The 13,657-nt window shown below is 37.8% G+C and overlaps 1 protein-coding gene across 2 annotated transcripts in view; it reads left to right on the top strand.

Moving 5' to 3' along the window:
- The window catches only part of slc2a4rg (SLC2A4 regulator), a 43,838-nt gene that overhangs the window by 18,937 nt on the left and 11,244 nt on the right, over nucleotides 1-13,657 (top strand). For both annotated transcript variants that reach the window (XM_023331473.1, XM_023331476.1), the window contains exons 3-5: nucleotides 5,234-5,334; nucleotides 7,866-8,098; nucleotides 12,344-12,444. In XM_023331473.1, coding sequence (XP_023187241.1) covers nucleotides 5,234-5,334; nucleotides 7,866-8,098; nucleotides 12,344-12,444 — 435 coding nt within the window. The remainder of the gene's footprint in view (nucleotides 1-5,233; nucleotides 5,335-7,865; nucleotides 8,099-12,343; nucleotides 12,445-13,657) is intronic.

Raw genomic sequence — 13,657 nt, 5'->3', positions numbered from 1 at the left:
GAAAAAAGTTGTTAAATTCACTCAGGGTTGATGAGCTATCAAATAAAAAGCAGATTTCTTCACAAGTCTCTATAAAAAGAAATAAATGCATAAAATGTCCCGTTTTCATTTTGTTTGTCTCTTCGTAAGATGAACTGTGTAGGTAAGAGAAAAGCAAAGACCTTCAGAATACCAGCTGTATAGGTTAAAAGAATGAGCAGAGTTCCCTGAGTGGAGCAGCTGGAGGAAACTCGCAGTGCCCAGAGATATGGTCTTTCAGGATATGAGTTCATGACAGTCCAAACATCCCCACAATGATTAGCTTTGTTTTTTAATAGCTTAGGTCTAATGAAGAGGAGAAAACAACTTAAAAGCGTTAGAGCTGCTGGTAAAACTTCTGCTTTCTGTCTGATAGGGTAACAATGTCGTCACCACCCGCTTGATAATATCTGTAGTGGTACTGTAATGCAATTGAATCCCCATGAGCATAAAACTGTTCAGTAAACTGCAGCATGTACAGTGGAACACTCAGTGGAAAAACTCTGTAGCTTCAGGATTTTATTTTTTTCCTCCATAAATGTTACCTAAGCGCTGCAAGTTACTGTAACTTAATCTGCTGTGAGATGTTCCATTCAGACAAACTTCATCCAACTATTCCAGGACGTTTTCCTCTCATCATTAAAACATGCTGTGACAAATTTTATTATTTTATGTTGAGCTTAGGGTTAAAACGTTTTGTATTCATGATCAAAATCTCACCATAATGTTGGTTCACCTCTCTATATCTCCAATTTTTGTTCTCCAAAATATGATTTAGAGCAAGTATTTTAAATTGTTAACCATTTTTGTGATCTTTCAATTTAGTGTGTGGGGAGAAAGCTGGAGTGGGCCTGAGTAGTTGTTGTACAGCATTCCTGTTATTTTTTGTAATTTCCAACATTTCATTTTTGGAAAATTTAGTGTGACTGGACAAATTGTTGTACTGGACCCTGGAAAGATAAAAACATAAGAATCTTGTAAAAAGATTTTGCGACATAGTAATATTATACTAATCTGCAGCTCTTATCTTCTCAGTGGATACAGTACTTGAATGCAGGATGGATCGGACAGTGGTTTCTTCTTTTTGAACTCTGATCTTGTTTTTGCTGCTTCTTGTCTTGGCTCAGAGCAGAAGTCTCCATATGTGCCTGAACCTGGCATGTTGACTTTAGCCGGCCCATGTGTGGTGCTGCTGCCAAAGAGGTGTGTTCTTGGCTCAGCTAAGGCCAATCCAAATTGAAGGTGTAAGGAAGGTAAAAGTGTGTTTTGAGTGTGTGGGTGTGTGTGAGAAACCGACTGTATGGTTCTGTTTGTGCATGCACTTAAATGGGCCAAATGTCACACATACAGGGCCTTGCAAATGCAATCCTACTACTTGAACCTTTTCACATTTTTCTGCAGCATGCATGCATATATTTTATTAGGATTTTGTGCAAAGGACCAACACAACATAGTACACAACTATGGCACTGAGTGAAAACGTTGCATGGTTTTCAGATTTTGCTGTCACAAATATTTTGTAGCCTCTAAAATTTTGAAAAAAGGTATTTTTCAACTGACAGCTTTCTTGGCCCCACTAAAGAAAACCATCTCCACAACATAGTGCTGCCATCACCTCGTTTCACCCTGAGATTTGTGTACTCAGGGTGATATACTGTTAGGTTTTGTGTAGCATTTTCAATGCAGGCAAAAGGTCCCATATTTGTTTCAGTCTCCCAGATGAGCTGAGGATCTCTGGAGCTCCTCCAGAGTTGGTGTCTTAGCATTAGTCCTTAGGGATGCACCGATTGCAGTTTTCTGGCCAATCACCAATTACCAACCTTTAAAAATCCGATTCCAGTTTTGGCCGATTCCAATTTTTTTGTCTGAAATGTTGCTAAATATAGTATGAAAGTTGCTGAGTTGGCAACAGGGTGGTGACTTTTGTTAACTTCAAACATGTAGAGATGACCGGGTGGGCTGATCTATCAGTCAAACCTCTCTCACAGGAGAGCAGAAGAGAACAGTGGTGTTGATTTTTAGACCTTTGTAGAGAAGATCGGTGGATAATATCAGCTTCACATGTAAATATCGGTTGATCACCTCCTCCCAGATCTCCCAAAATTAAGGAAATTTTTTTGAACCCAGAACTTTTTTGCTTCAAGACAACAGTGCCACTTATTGCATCACTGTGCAGAGATTACATTTTAAAATCACTCATTAGTTAGACTTATAAAGCAGTTAGTTGACCTGAGCTTTATTCAAAGGTGTCCTAGAAAATAGTAATGCCTAGTTTTCAAGTTTTTATTTTTATTTTTAAAGACAATTTCAAAAACATAATTCCTTTCCCACTGCTTTACAATAATGTACTTTTTATGCACAAATTTTTCTATCATATATAGTACAGTAGTGATTAATTTAGTTCAGTTTAAGTTCTAATGGCTGCATAAATTTGAAAGGCACTATGTGTTGCATAAATACACATGCACTAAAATGGGATTAAGCCTTCTCACGTAAAGTAACTGGCACCTCATGAAACACTTGTCATTGATGGAGTTAAATTTAACATCTGCCATGAATGGCTTCTTTACACCCAGCAGAATAACATAGTAACCACAGGCTATTTATGTAAGTTCATTAAAATGAGTGTAAAATTTATCATATTATCTTTGAATGAACTGTGCTTACAAACATCCAAATTTGAAAAAGCAAGAAAACCCAAAAACCTAACCTCATCACCCTCTTAACCGCATGTATAAGTACCACACAGAGACAACATTTGTCTAAAGCAATATCTGCTTTCCCTAAAAACAGAAATTGCAGGAAGCCTAAATAAAACTATGTTCAGTTTAACTTGCTTTAAAATAAATCCTGCTATTAGAAGATGTAAACAGATTTTTAAAGACCTTGTTGCAGTTTTTGTGCCCTCCTTCTGCTCTGCTCTCCCACAAGCTTTAAATATTTCATAGTTATTCCACAGACAGATGAGACGAGGGACTGTCATTTAGGGTCGGTCGTCCATCGAAGTGAGCGATAAGCGGCGATGGGGGAGCAGTTATCTGTCGGAGTGGATTTTTATGATCAGAGTTGGTGTTTATGATGGCAGAATGTGGCAGCCATCTGCTGTAAACACTGATATCAAAATCAGTAGAAGAGCAAATTAGGTCATCTGTTTATAAAAAATAATAAAAAGAAGATCATCAGTTGGCTTTGTGTAAAAAGATGTCTAAAACATGTCCATGTGTTGTTTTGCTCATCACATCCATACAGAGAAATGTGCACCAGATGTAAAAGCTGTGGTGACTGTGAGGGATCATGGTTGTTCTGGGAAGCAGAGGAAGGAAAGTGCTCAATGTCAGGAAATCAGGCTGGGGATGGAAGGTGGGTGGTAATAGTGTTGGTTGTGTCTTGGTATCTGTGTTTGCAGGCATACGTGCATGAGAGGGAGGAATAATAAAATTTGGATTAACTCTGGTTTTAACCAAAAGGCTAGCTATACTTTTTGCTTGTTTACTTCCTTCTCCCCTCTAAATGATATGCACATATAGGTCCCAGAAAACAAACTCAAGCAGGCTTAATTCTCACTTTTAAGTCTAATTTTACTTCCATGTTCAAACTGATAACATGTTGCCTGTGTTGATGAAATGGAAACAAACAGCAGAGAAATGAGCTCCATAAGTCATAACCGTGTCCCTGGCTGGCCCTGTTTAGTACTGAAAACATGGCTAATGACTGAAACAGGACACAGCTAATCTTGTTATCTCTTTATCTCTTGGCCAGACTGTATGTGTGTGTGTGTGCGCCTACATGTATTTGTCTGTACTGTTTATACATATTGCGTTTACTCATTTTTGTGTAGTTCTGGTGTCCTTTTCAGCAGTATTATTATACTCTGAATTTTCTTCAAGGACTGTGAGCACTCAGGTTCTATTTGACAATGTAGAGGAGTAAAACTAACATATCTTAACACTTTTCTTTCTGTGTGGCGTGTGGTGGACTGCACAGGCTTTCTTTCTGAGAGATATCTGGTACATTCCGTTGGGATGTGTTTGCTCCCTATCCAGCAAATTCTCATCAGCGTGGGAGCTCAGCCACTTACAAACTTTTTTCTGTGCTTCTACAAAACTCTTTAGAAAGTAAACTTTTATTACACAAAGTGCTGTTTGTGCAGGTAGATGGAGGGTTGATCACTTGAAGCGCACTTCTAGACATGTTTGTAGAAGTTTTTTTTAATTGATTGTGTGTATTTGTGTGCGCGAGCTTGCATTAAAACTCACTGTGGAGCTTAGCCAGGGCTTAGGGCTTGGCTGAGAGAATGCCTCAAACCAGTTTACTCTGGTTGAGTAGTGGAGAAGTCAGGGGGGCGGGACAAGAACCACTTAAAGCTCCAGGCTTCCTTTCTCTTCACATAAGAGTTGGAGATTTCTGCCCATTTTTATTGGCCTATATCACAAATATACAGTTCTAGAATGTGCCCACTTGACTACATTTACTTGGAGAGCTTGCTATTCTACCTAACATAACCTGAAAAAACAAATCCTGTTATGTGTATGTGTGCAAATGTGCGCAAGTGTGTGGGTGAGTTCTTGGACCGGCCTTAAACAATTTTCCCCACATTTCTTTTTCAAGGACGGCAGGAACCGCGGCAGAGATTGCCAAATACAAGCAATAGAGAGAAATAGTGTGTGTGAGGCAGATAAGTTTGTTAATGTTTGCAGGAAGCTTTTCAGTGACTGTTCTGCAACATTTTTCTGAAATTGCCACATGTTAAAAACCTCCACTCTGGAGCTGTGTTGCACATGCATTTGTCGTGGTTCCACTGTGTAGCATAAAGGTTTAGAATGAGGCAGGCTCTCTCAGTATTGAGCTTAGTGGAGAGGAGGAGGAGAAGGCATCTCTCTTTAGCTTCACCAGCTAGGTTTCACAGGCAGTGTAAAAAGCACACTGTAAGGCACTTTCACCCTAGAGGCTTTCCATTAGAGTCTCATGTATACCCACACGCAGCAAGTTGTTCAAGGCTCACTGAACGTCTGTTAACGCTCTTCTTGTTTGCTTTATTTATTTTTGCTTCATGGTTATTTTTGGCTATGTGGGTTGTTATTTTGTTTAGCAACCAATATTTGCCATTTTTACAGAATTTAATGTTGTGCTTTCAAATACACAATTGTATAACTTTTTCAAACATGAAGTGAGTGCTTATTTTTTCACATATTGCCATTGTTTGTGTGTTTTTCAGGAATCCTTCAGGTCATGCCGATAAGGAGGTGATGGCTGCCACCGTCTTGACCTCACTGTCCACATCCCCCTTGGTGCTCTATCCTTCCTCTGTGCCCACAGGTAACACCACAAGTCTTTAGGTTTCCTTTCCACCCTGCAGCTACAGCTCTCTCAGTAGGAGCTGCATGATCAAACAGTGACTCACCCTCCATGTTAAATAAATCAAGTACATTTACTTTAAAACCTGCCAAAGAGTGCTAACTCTAAGCTCTGAGAGGCTGGGCAGAGTGCTCACCTCAAAACGCTTGATGTTCCTTTACCCTGAATCAAGTTGATCTGCTGAATGTTTATCCAAGGGAAGATAGAACCTTGTAATGTTATCAGCAATATTTTGTTATCTTCTGATGCATTCATGTTCTATTAAATGTTGACCCTCTAAACACAGCTCCTCTCACAACGTCTAGCACGGCTGTTGTTGCCCTTATCATGCCAGCTTAGCCAGACGGTCAAAGTCCTGGGAGCATTTCATTTAGGTTGGCGGTAGTTTCTTTTCTCCTTCTCAATAAGAGAGAGTGGATAATTTTAAATTAGAATGGCAAGAAATCTAAAGAAATTGATATTTTGAGGTCCTGAGCTGTCATTTTCTTATCTGTAGTATACAGTATAACTCATTGATCAACTTTAGTTTGGCTAAAAGAAGATTAAGTTTACCTCCAGAGCAAAGTAGTCAAAACTGGTCAAGTGAAATCATGTCAAGACAAAACCCGTTAGGCTTTCCCTGTTGCGTAACTATTCAAAGCCTTAAGGCTTATTTAGTGTTAAGTAATGATAATAAATTAAGATAAAAAGAATTTATAGCATACCAAAAATAAAATGCAATAAAATTTTAAAATTAGAGCTGCTCTTCTCTCTTTTTCATCTGCACAATGTCTTTGCCACTCATCCTTCTCACAAAGAATTAGATCTCCTCTGCACACAAGGACACCAGATCTGGCCAAGTATTTTATGGCTATTTAGTGTTTGAATTTATCTATCAGCAAGTCATTACAGACCCATATCCAGTCTACAGTTTCTGACACATAATTGAAAAAATAGTATGTGAACAAATTTAAGATAAAATGAGATAAATCATTTCTTTATCGCTGTAGGCAGACTTTTGATCACACTACAGAACCGAGACACCAGTGGTAAAAGTTTTGATCAGTATACGTCTTAACAATGATGGGTCTAGAACTTTCCGTCTTGGTATTACTTGACCTCAGTATTGCCTTTGATGCAGTTGCTCATAATGTAATGATGGATATGCTGGAAAAATGTGTGGAATTGTCCGGTTGTTATTTTTTTTTACAGACAGGAAATTTATGTTTGATAATTTTAAATCTGGGAGAACAAAAATAAATTTTTGCGATTCCTCAAAGGTTCATTTTCAGACCACTTTTTTCACCTTCTACAGTTGACTATAGAGTACTATATCTACTGCTCTATATATGCTGATGACGACAAGCAACTTTATATGTCCATGTCACCACAGGACCCTTGTCCACTACATTCACTGAGTCAAGGTGACCATATTATAAATGAATATGAATGAGGCAATGGGTTGATATTTAACCCGGGTTAATATAGATGAGACAGACACCAAGGTTTTTGGTCCCAAAAATGGGAAGGTTGAGATTAGTATTTAAACCCAAAAGCATGTGAGAATCCCCGATTATGTTTTGGACTCAAATATGAATTTTAACAAACGTAACGTTTGTTGCAAAATTAGCTTACTGATACTGGGTCCCTGTATATCTAATAATAGATTTTAAAATCCTGTCAATTTCGAACTATGCGGACCCCTCAGGTGTTCAATACCTGCTCACTCAGCGTTTGTTGGACCACAATCATACAAGGTGAGGCAGCATTTAGTTTCTCTGCTTCTCAGTTCAAGACCCAACTCCATGAAAACCTGAAATGTACAAAGTTGAGATGTACTAAAAACATTTTTGTTTACAGCACTTTTTGGTAAAATAATTTAATTACCCGCATGAAAATTTTTTTCTTTTTCTTATTCTCCATCAGTTACTATATGTCACTTTTTAAGCATGTACATAGCTTAACGTATGAATGGTTCTATGTTAATAAAACATAGAACCTTGGATTGCTCATAGCACCCCTATTCAAAGAATCTGAACTATCCCTTTAAGGTTTTGTTGTGGTATTCAGCTTTCATTCCCCTCAGAGGACAGTTAAGTTAGGAGGAGCTATGTTTTATGAAATGCTTACATAACTCACCACATTGCAGAAGCACAGGAATGATGGTTGATCACAGTTTTAGTGAAGTTTTATAAACTGTTAATGTGAATCTGTTATCCGTATATTGTCTGACATTGTCTTAACACCTAGTGTTTGTTTTATTTTTTTTGCTTCTTGGGAGTTAATACATTTGGTCTGTGATTCAGCTCCATGTTGTATTTGGAAGTGGACTGTATTCTACAGTATATCTGTCAATTCCATTCTATATTTATAAGCTTGGATACATGTTTTGATCTGTTTCCAGAAATGAAAAATTAGTAATTACTCCAGGATATGTTTAGGGAAAAGAAACATTTGGTTATAAGTTTGGTTTTGGAAGATCTTAAACTCTGCTGTTTATTTTGTGCATCCAGAGCCAGCCAGCAAAACATGGAAAGAGGTGCTTTCTACGAGTTACAGCAGCTCAACGAGCGGCAACTGGAGCTGGGATGCCAGTGACCAATCAGTGCCCTCCACACCGTCCCCACCACTTTCCAAAGATGCCAACACGGGCTTCCTGCACTCGGCCCAGGGAGATGATGCCAGTGAGGATGTTTCGGAGAGCACACATTTTATGTTTGAGGACCCCATCCCTCGAAAGCGAAAGGTAAAAATGATCAGCATCTGACACAATGAAGATTAATTTTGTTCAAATTTGGGTTTGAATCGTGAGGGAGTTTTTTTGTTTCCCAAAGACAATTTTGTTTTTAAAAACAGCAGAAAAGTTCCAGAAATGTCAGCACTGTGCAGTTTACAGCTTCTGACATAAAGCCTGTCGCATTCTTCTTGTGTGAATAATAGATTAACTTCACTCTTTCACTTCCCTTCATCTTGTTTTTGTTCTATTAAGACAGTCGAGAATGTGGAAGTGTTTTCACTATAAATAAGCTTCCCAACTGTTTGTAGGCCTATCAGGGGAAAAGACGCTTTAGCAAGAACGAAGAAGATGATTTAGATTTTTGTGGAGGGATAAAGCATGTGTTAAAGAAAAACTTTAAAAATACAGGAGCAGTTGGAGTGTGTTATGGAGGAGGACAAATTAATATACATTTCCTCCACACTTACAGTGGCTGAAGAGGGTTAATATACAGTTTGTGTGGGAGTTTCTCTTTTCAGTTTCCAAGGACTAGCAGGAGAGATTATATATATATATATATATATATATATATATGTATATATATATATATATATATATATACACATATACAGTAATACAGTAAAGGTTTCTGAGGTTTCTGCAAAGCTATGCCTTTCCTTTGATAACCAGTCATGATATTAGATAGGATGAAGGGATAAATGCAAACATACCTATTGATTAAAAATAGATGCCGCTTCTCATTCTGTAAACCACTTTCACTGTAGCCTCTATGACCCACAAAACATGAAGGTAATCAAACAAAAAAATCATTTTTAAATGTAAATGGTTAGAGACCTTGGCTAGTGGAATCTTGTAGACAGATTTACACACAAGAGAGTCAGACATTCTCACTATTTCAGCTTCCTGATAGAATATTATGATGGTCAAAATTTGTTTAGTTTTGTTTAGGTTAAGCAAAAATATTTATTTAATTATTTTTGATCCTTTCAAATTGTTTCTAAAGTAATACCCACTCTTAGGTTGATTATTTTGGGAAAGCATGAAAAATATGAATAATGAGGAAAAATCATATGCGTGTCTCGTCACAAGGTACAATTGTGCACCTACAATCATTGATATACATGCACAGGTCTCCTCTACCTGAGCTGTGCACTCTGCAAAGCAGAACTCATTACACTCATCAGCTTATGGTGAAGTGATGTTGCCACTGTTGGGCATTGACAGTTTTAATCGGTGTTCATATTTTCCATAGACGTTGATTCAAACAAGTTGGTGTCAAATATCAAACATGTAAGGAGTGGCTCTCCTTCTTTCAACATTGAACAATGATCTATTTCATTTTGAGCAGCTGATGTTAGGTGAGGACAACATGCTCATTGTTCTGTGATTAACAGATTTAAATTTACCTACTTGTCAGAGATTTTCTCTCATTCATCCCCATAGAGGTTAAAATCAACAAATTAAGCACATTTTTGGACATAGTTGTGCCAATATTTTCTCTCAAGTACAAGTGTTGCATACATTATACTTATCTCTGAAAAGGCTTTGCTTTAATCTTGGCCGTCAAAAAATGTACCAAGTGTGCCAAGTTATCACTTCCCAGTAGGATCAAATGTAAAGCACAAAGGGGAGTGCAAAGGAAAAATAGAGAACTCATTAAATATGTATGATACTATACGACTAGTGGCTATTGTTTAGTTGAGCCTACCTATCTTATTCACAACAAAGCAAGCAATGAAAGGTGAACTCATTTATTTTTAGACATTTCCAAATCTATCATGTTACATGACAGGGCTCAAACAGCCAAAACTGTTGTTTTATATGTTTTATTGCTTCTGTAGGCAGCAGTCAGACAGGAAACAGGCAAAGAGAAATATGGGGAAGAATGGGAGGGAGACATCCAGCAAAGGTCTTACAATGGAAATCAAACTGCTGGGAGCTGCTCTTTCACTACAACACATGCCACCCAAAAGCAATGAAACTTTGCTGTAATATGAGTAGCCTTCCTGTTGTCTGTGGAAAATATTTCTCTCTCTCGCTCTTCTCTTCTGCAGTCCAAATAAACTTCAAATATATTAAAAAAATAACAACAGTAACAACATCAGTAACAACTACCACGTCTGAAAGTGTTGTCAGTGCACATCATGTTACACGTCATATATGGTGGGGTTCGCTAAATGGGGGAAAGAAGTAGATCAGACATCTGGATTTCCAACTGGCTGATAACCAAGCTGAAAATGATCTGATTCTGATCAGCAGCTTATGTTTTGGTGCGTTCCTCTTTACAACAGAACTTTTAACTGGCTCTTTGGAGTGTTACACATAAGTACAGCATTTCTGTGCTCCTATGGGGTATTTTAGATTTCCCAGTACTGCACCTGGAATCTTATCTTAATCCCCCAATTTCTCTGTGATTGGATTATACTCTAAAGCAGATTTTGTAGAGGAACAGCCACATGTCCTAACAGAGTCAGCTTAAAGACCTGTCTTAAGTCTCTATTTATTATCTTCTTTGTAATGCATAATATCATTCTAAACAACCCCCTGAAAGCAGTGGCATCCATTGCTTCCATCCGTATTGAGCTATGCGAACACTGATGGACAGGGTCAAGGTCATGAATAGTAGCCTGGTCATTCCAGACCACTTGTTGTTCCAGCTACTCTTTCTTATTTGTTCTCTTGTTTTGATTCCACCAAGCGAAACTGTCCTCAAGCACAACTATAAAATGTTTTGCTTCTCTTTCAGGGATTTATTGAACCAGCAGTTTAGCTCTAAAGGTTTAGAACATTTGCATGGCAAACAGCTGTACACTGGATTGTAGGATGTCTGATTTTGTATGATAACCAGTCATACAAAATGACTGGCAATGACTTAAGAGGATAAATTAACAACAATCCCAAGTCCTACTGTAAATGTGTTAAAAATACTGTATTAAAAGGAAAATCTCTTAAGGAATTAAGTGATTTGTGATTGTTAGTGGGATTAAACACTCGCTTTGCTGTTTCCTTTTTTCTTTGAACAGCAGGATAGCAAACACTATTCAATACAGTGTGTGTTCCTGGTAAACAAGAGAGGGGAAGACATTTCAGGAAAAAAATAACAGAAGTGTTCATTAAAAACATGTTCCATTGCTCTTTTTCCTATTTTTTGCATCATTTGTTTTCTTCTTCATGGGCTGTTTGAGAGCAATGAGACTACACACACCCACCATCTTTCATTAGCACAGATGCAGGTCTCTGCCTGCTTAAGGGACTGCTGCCAGCACTGGCATGTGGATAAGAAAATGAAATAAAATCAGACCACATGTATTCCATCTCTCCATAAAGGTTTGCTTAAGAGTCAAGTAGGAGTATTGTGTGTTTTGTGATAAGTCTGATGTGAAGAGAACTGGACATGATTCATTTCTGAGGGAGTTATTTAATGGTTTGCTCAATAATATACGTATCATCCTGGAGGTTAAATTTATCAGCAAATCTTTTCCAGTTTTGTCAGTCTCAGAGCATGTGCAAATATTTATGTTCTGTCATCTCTCATGTTTATCTGTCATATTTATCTTTTATTTTATGTGTTCTAAGTTATCACTTGATGTACAACTTCTGTTTTTACAGTATTACTACTCTGAAAGCAGAGATGAACCGATCAGACTTTTATTGGCCAATTCCTAGGCTTTGATGGGTATGGTAGTTTTACATCCAATAGAAAGTGAAGGAAAACAAGATTATCCCCATTTTTGCACCTAAGCATATGTTCATAATCTTTATCAGATTTTTATTCAATTAAATAAATAGTACTGCTTGTTATTGGACTTAGAGATTCAAAATAATGCGAGTTCTCACTTTTGATGCAAATGGGGGAAACAGAGTTTTTCAAATTTGATCTGCTTATCACCAATCATGCTGAATCAAGGGAAAGCAGGGAAATCTCTTTACGATTAACTGATGCATCTTTATCTAAAATGTGTGATGATGATTGCTTTTCCTATTTCCTTTTTTTTTTTTGAGAAAAAAAAGAATGAAAGGTAAACTCCAATTAGACATAAATAGCTCAAACTACATAAAATCCAAATCCAAAAGCCTTATAGATATGCAAAGCAGTGTGTTTGTTCGATTATGAGATGGTTTCACTTTTTTTTTATCTTGGTTAACTCTACATATTTTTCTCTTATCCAATCAATAATGTGCAGATGGCACAGGGCCTTATTTTTAATATTGCTAAAGGTACTTCTATTAAAATAAAAATTCTTATCTCTTCAGAACTCCATGAAGGTGATGTTTAAGTGCTTGTGGAAGAACTGTGAAAAGGTCCTCAGCACCTCCTCAGGGATCCAGCGACATATCCGCACCGTCCACCTGGGGTAAGTTTTTATAATCATCACAGGAATTCTGAGAATTTCTGTCTTCCTCCAGCTCCTACTTTCAGTAAACCAACAAAAGCAAAACTATTTCAGATGCAGGATAAAAAATAATTTTATACATTAGATAATAACTATTGGCTGCACAGTGGCGCAGTTGGTAGCACTGTTGCCTTGCAGCAAGAAGGTCCTGGGTTCGATTCCCGGCCAGGGTCTTTCTGCATGGAGTTTGCATGTTCTCCCTGTGCATGCGTGGGTTCTCTCCGGGTACTCCGGCTTCCTCCCACAGTCCAAAAACATGACTGTCAGGTTAATTGGTTTCTCTAAATTCTCCCTAGGTGTGAGTGTGTGTGTGCATGGTTATTTGTCCTGTATGTCTCTGTGTTGCCCTGCGACAGACTGGCGACCTGTCCAGGGTGTACCCCGCCTCTCGCCTGGAACGTAGCTGGGGATGGGCACCAGCAACCCTCCCGACCCCATTAGGGACAAGGGTGAACAGAAAATGGATGGATGGATGGAGATAATAACTAGTCATTGTTTCTCTTCTCACCGTATGATGTATATATATCTTGCAATGCTGTTTTTATTCCCACTGCATTTCTGCACACACACACACGCATGCACCACCACCACCACCAGGCAATAATTTAAGTAATTTGATTCACACAAAAAGCTTTGATGTGACATAGTTGTAAATTTCTGCTTGTCCTCACAGTTTTACTAAATGTAAACATGATCATTATATTTGACAGGAATTTTGAGTTTTTGCTATACATTGCTATTTATTCTACCACATGAAACACTTTGAAGAAGAAAAATAATACATGTTCATGTGAAACAAAATAAACTGCAAGAAGCTTGATGTTTGTTTTTTGATGTTAAGAGTGAACTGCATCTTTTCCTGTACCATCTGCAGTTAAAAGGAATACCTTTATACTCTGAAAAACAAATAACCTTCAGAGAAGGAAATATCTCTGCAAAAAGGTTAAGTGGCCATAACAGTTTCTGGATATTTTGGCATAGAAATTAAATTTAGGTTTGGATCTTAGGTTTTGGCATATGATCAAACTAGCTAGTGAAACAGGGCGTTGATTACTTTTGAGACATTGGCTGCCATCTATCATGCAATCTAGCATTTAGCATAGTAAGATTAGGGTTAATTTTCCAGTCCCACAGTGTACGAACTGTAAAAGCCTGCTTACCCCGAAGACATAGT

Source organism: Xiphophorus maculatus, chromosome 1, assembly GCF_002775205.1.
Source record: "Xiphophorus maculatus strain JP 163 A chromosome 1, X_maculatus-5.0-male, whole genome shotgun sequence".
In the NCBI taxonomy this organism is placed as follows: Eukaryota; Metazoa; Chordata; class Actinopteri; order Cyprinodontiformes; family Poeciliidae; genus Xiphophorus; species Xiphophorus maculatus.
This window is presented reverse-complemented; position numbering and strand designations above follow the sequence as displayed.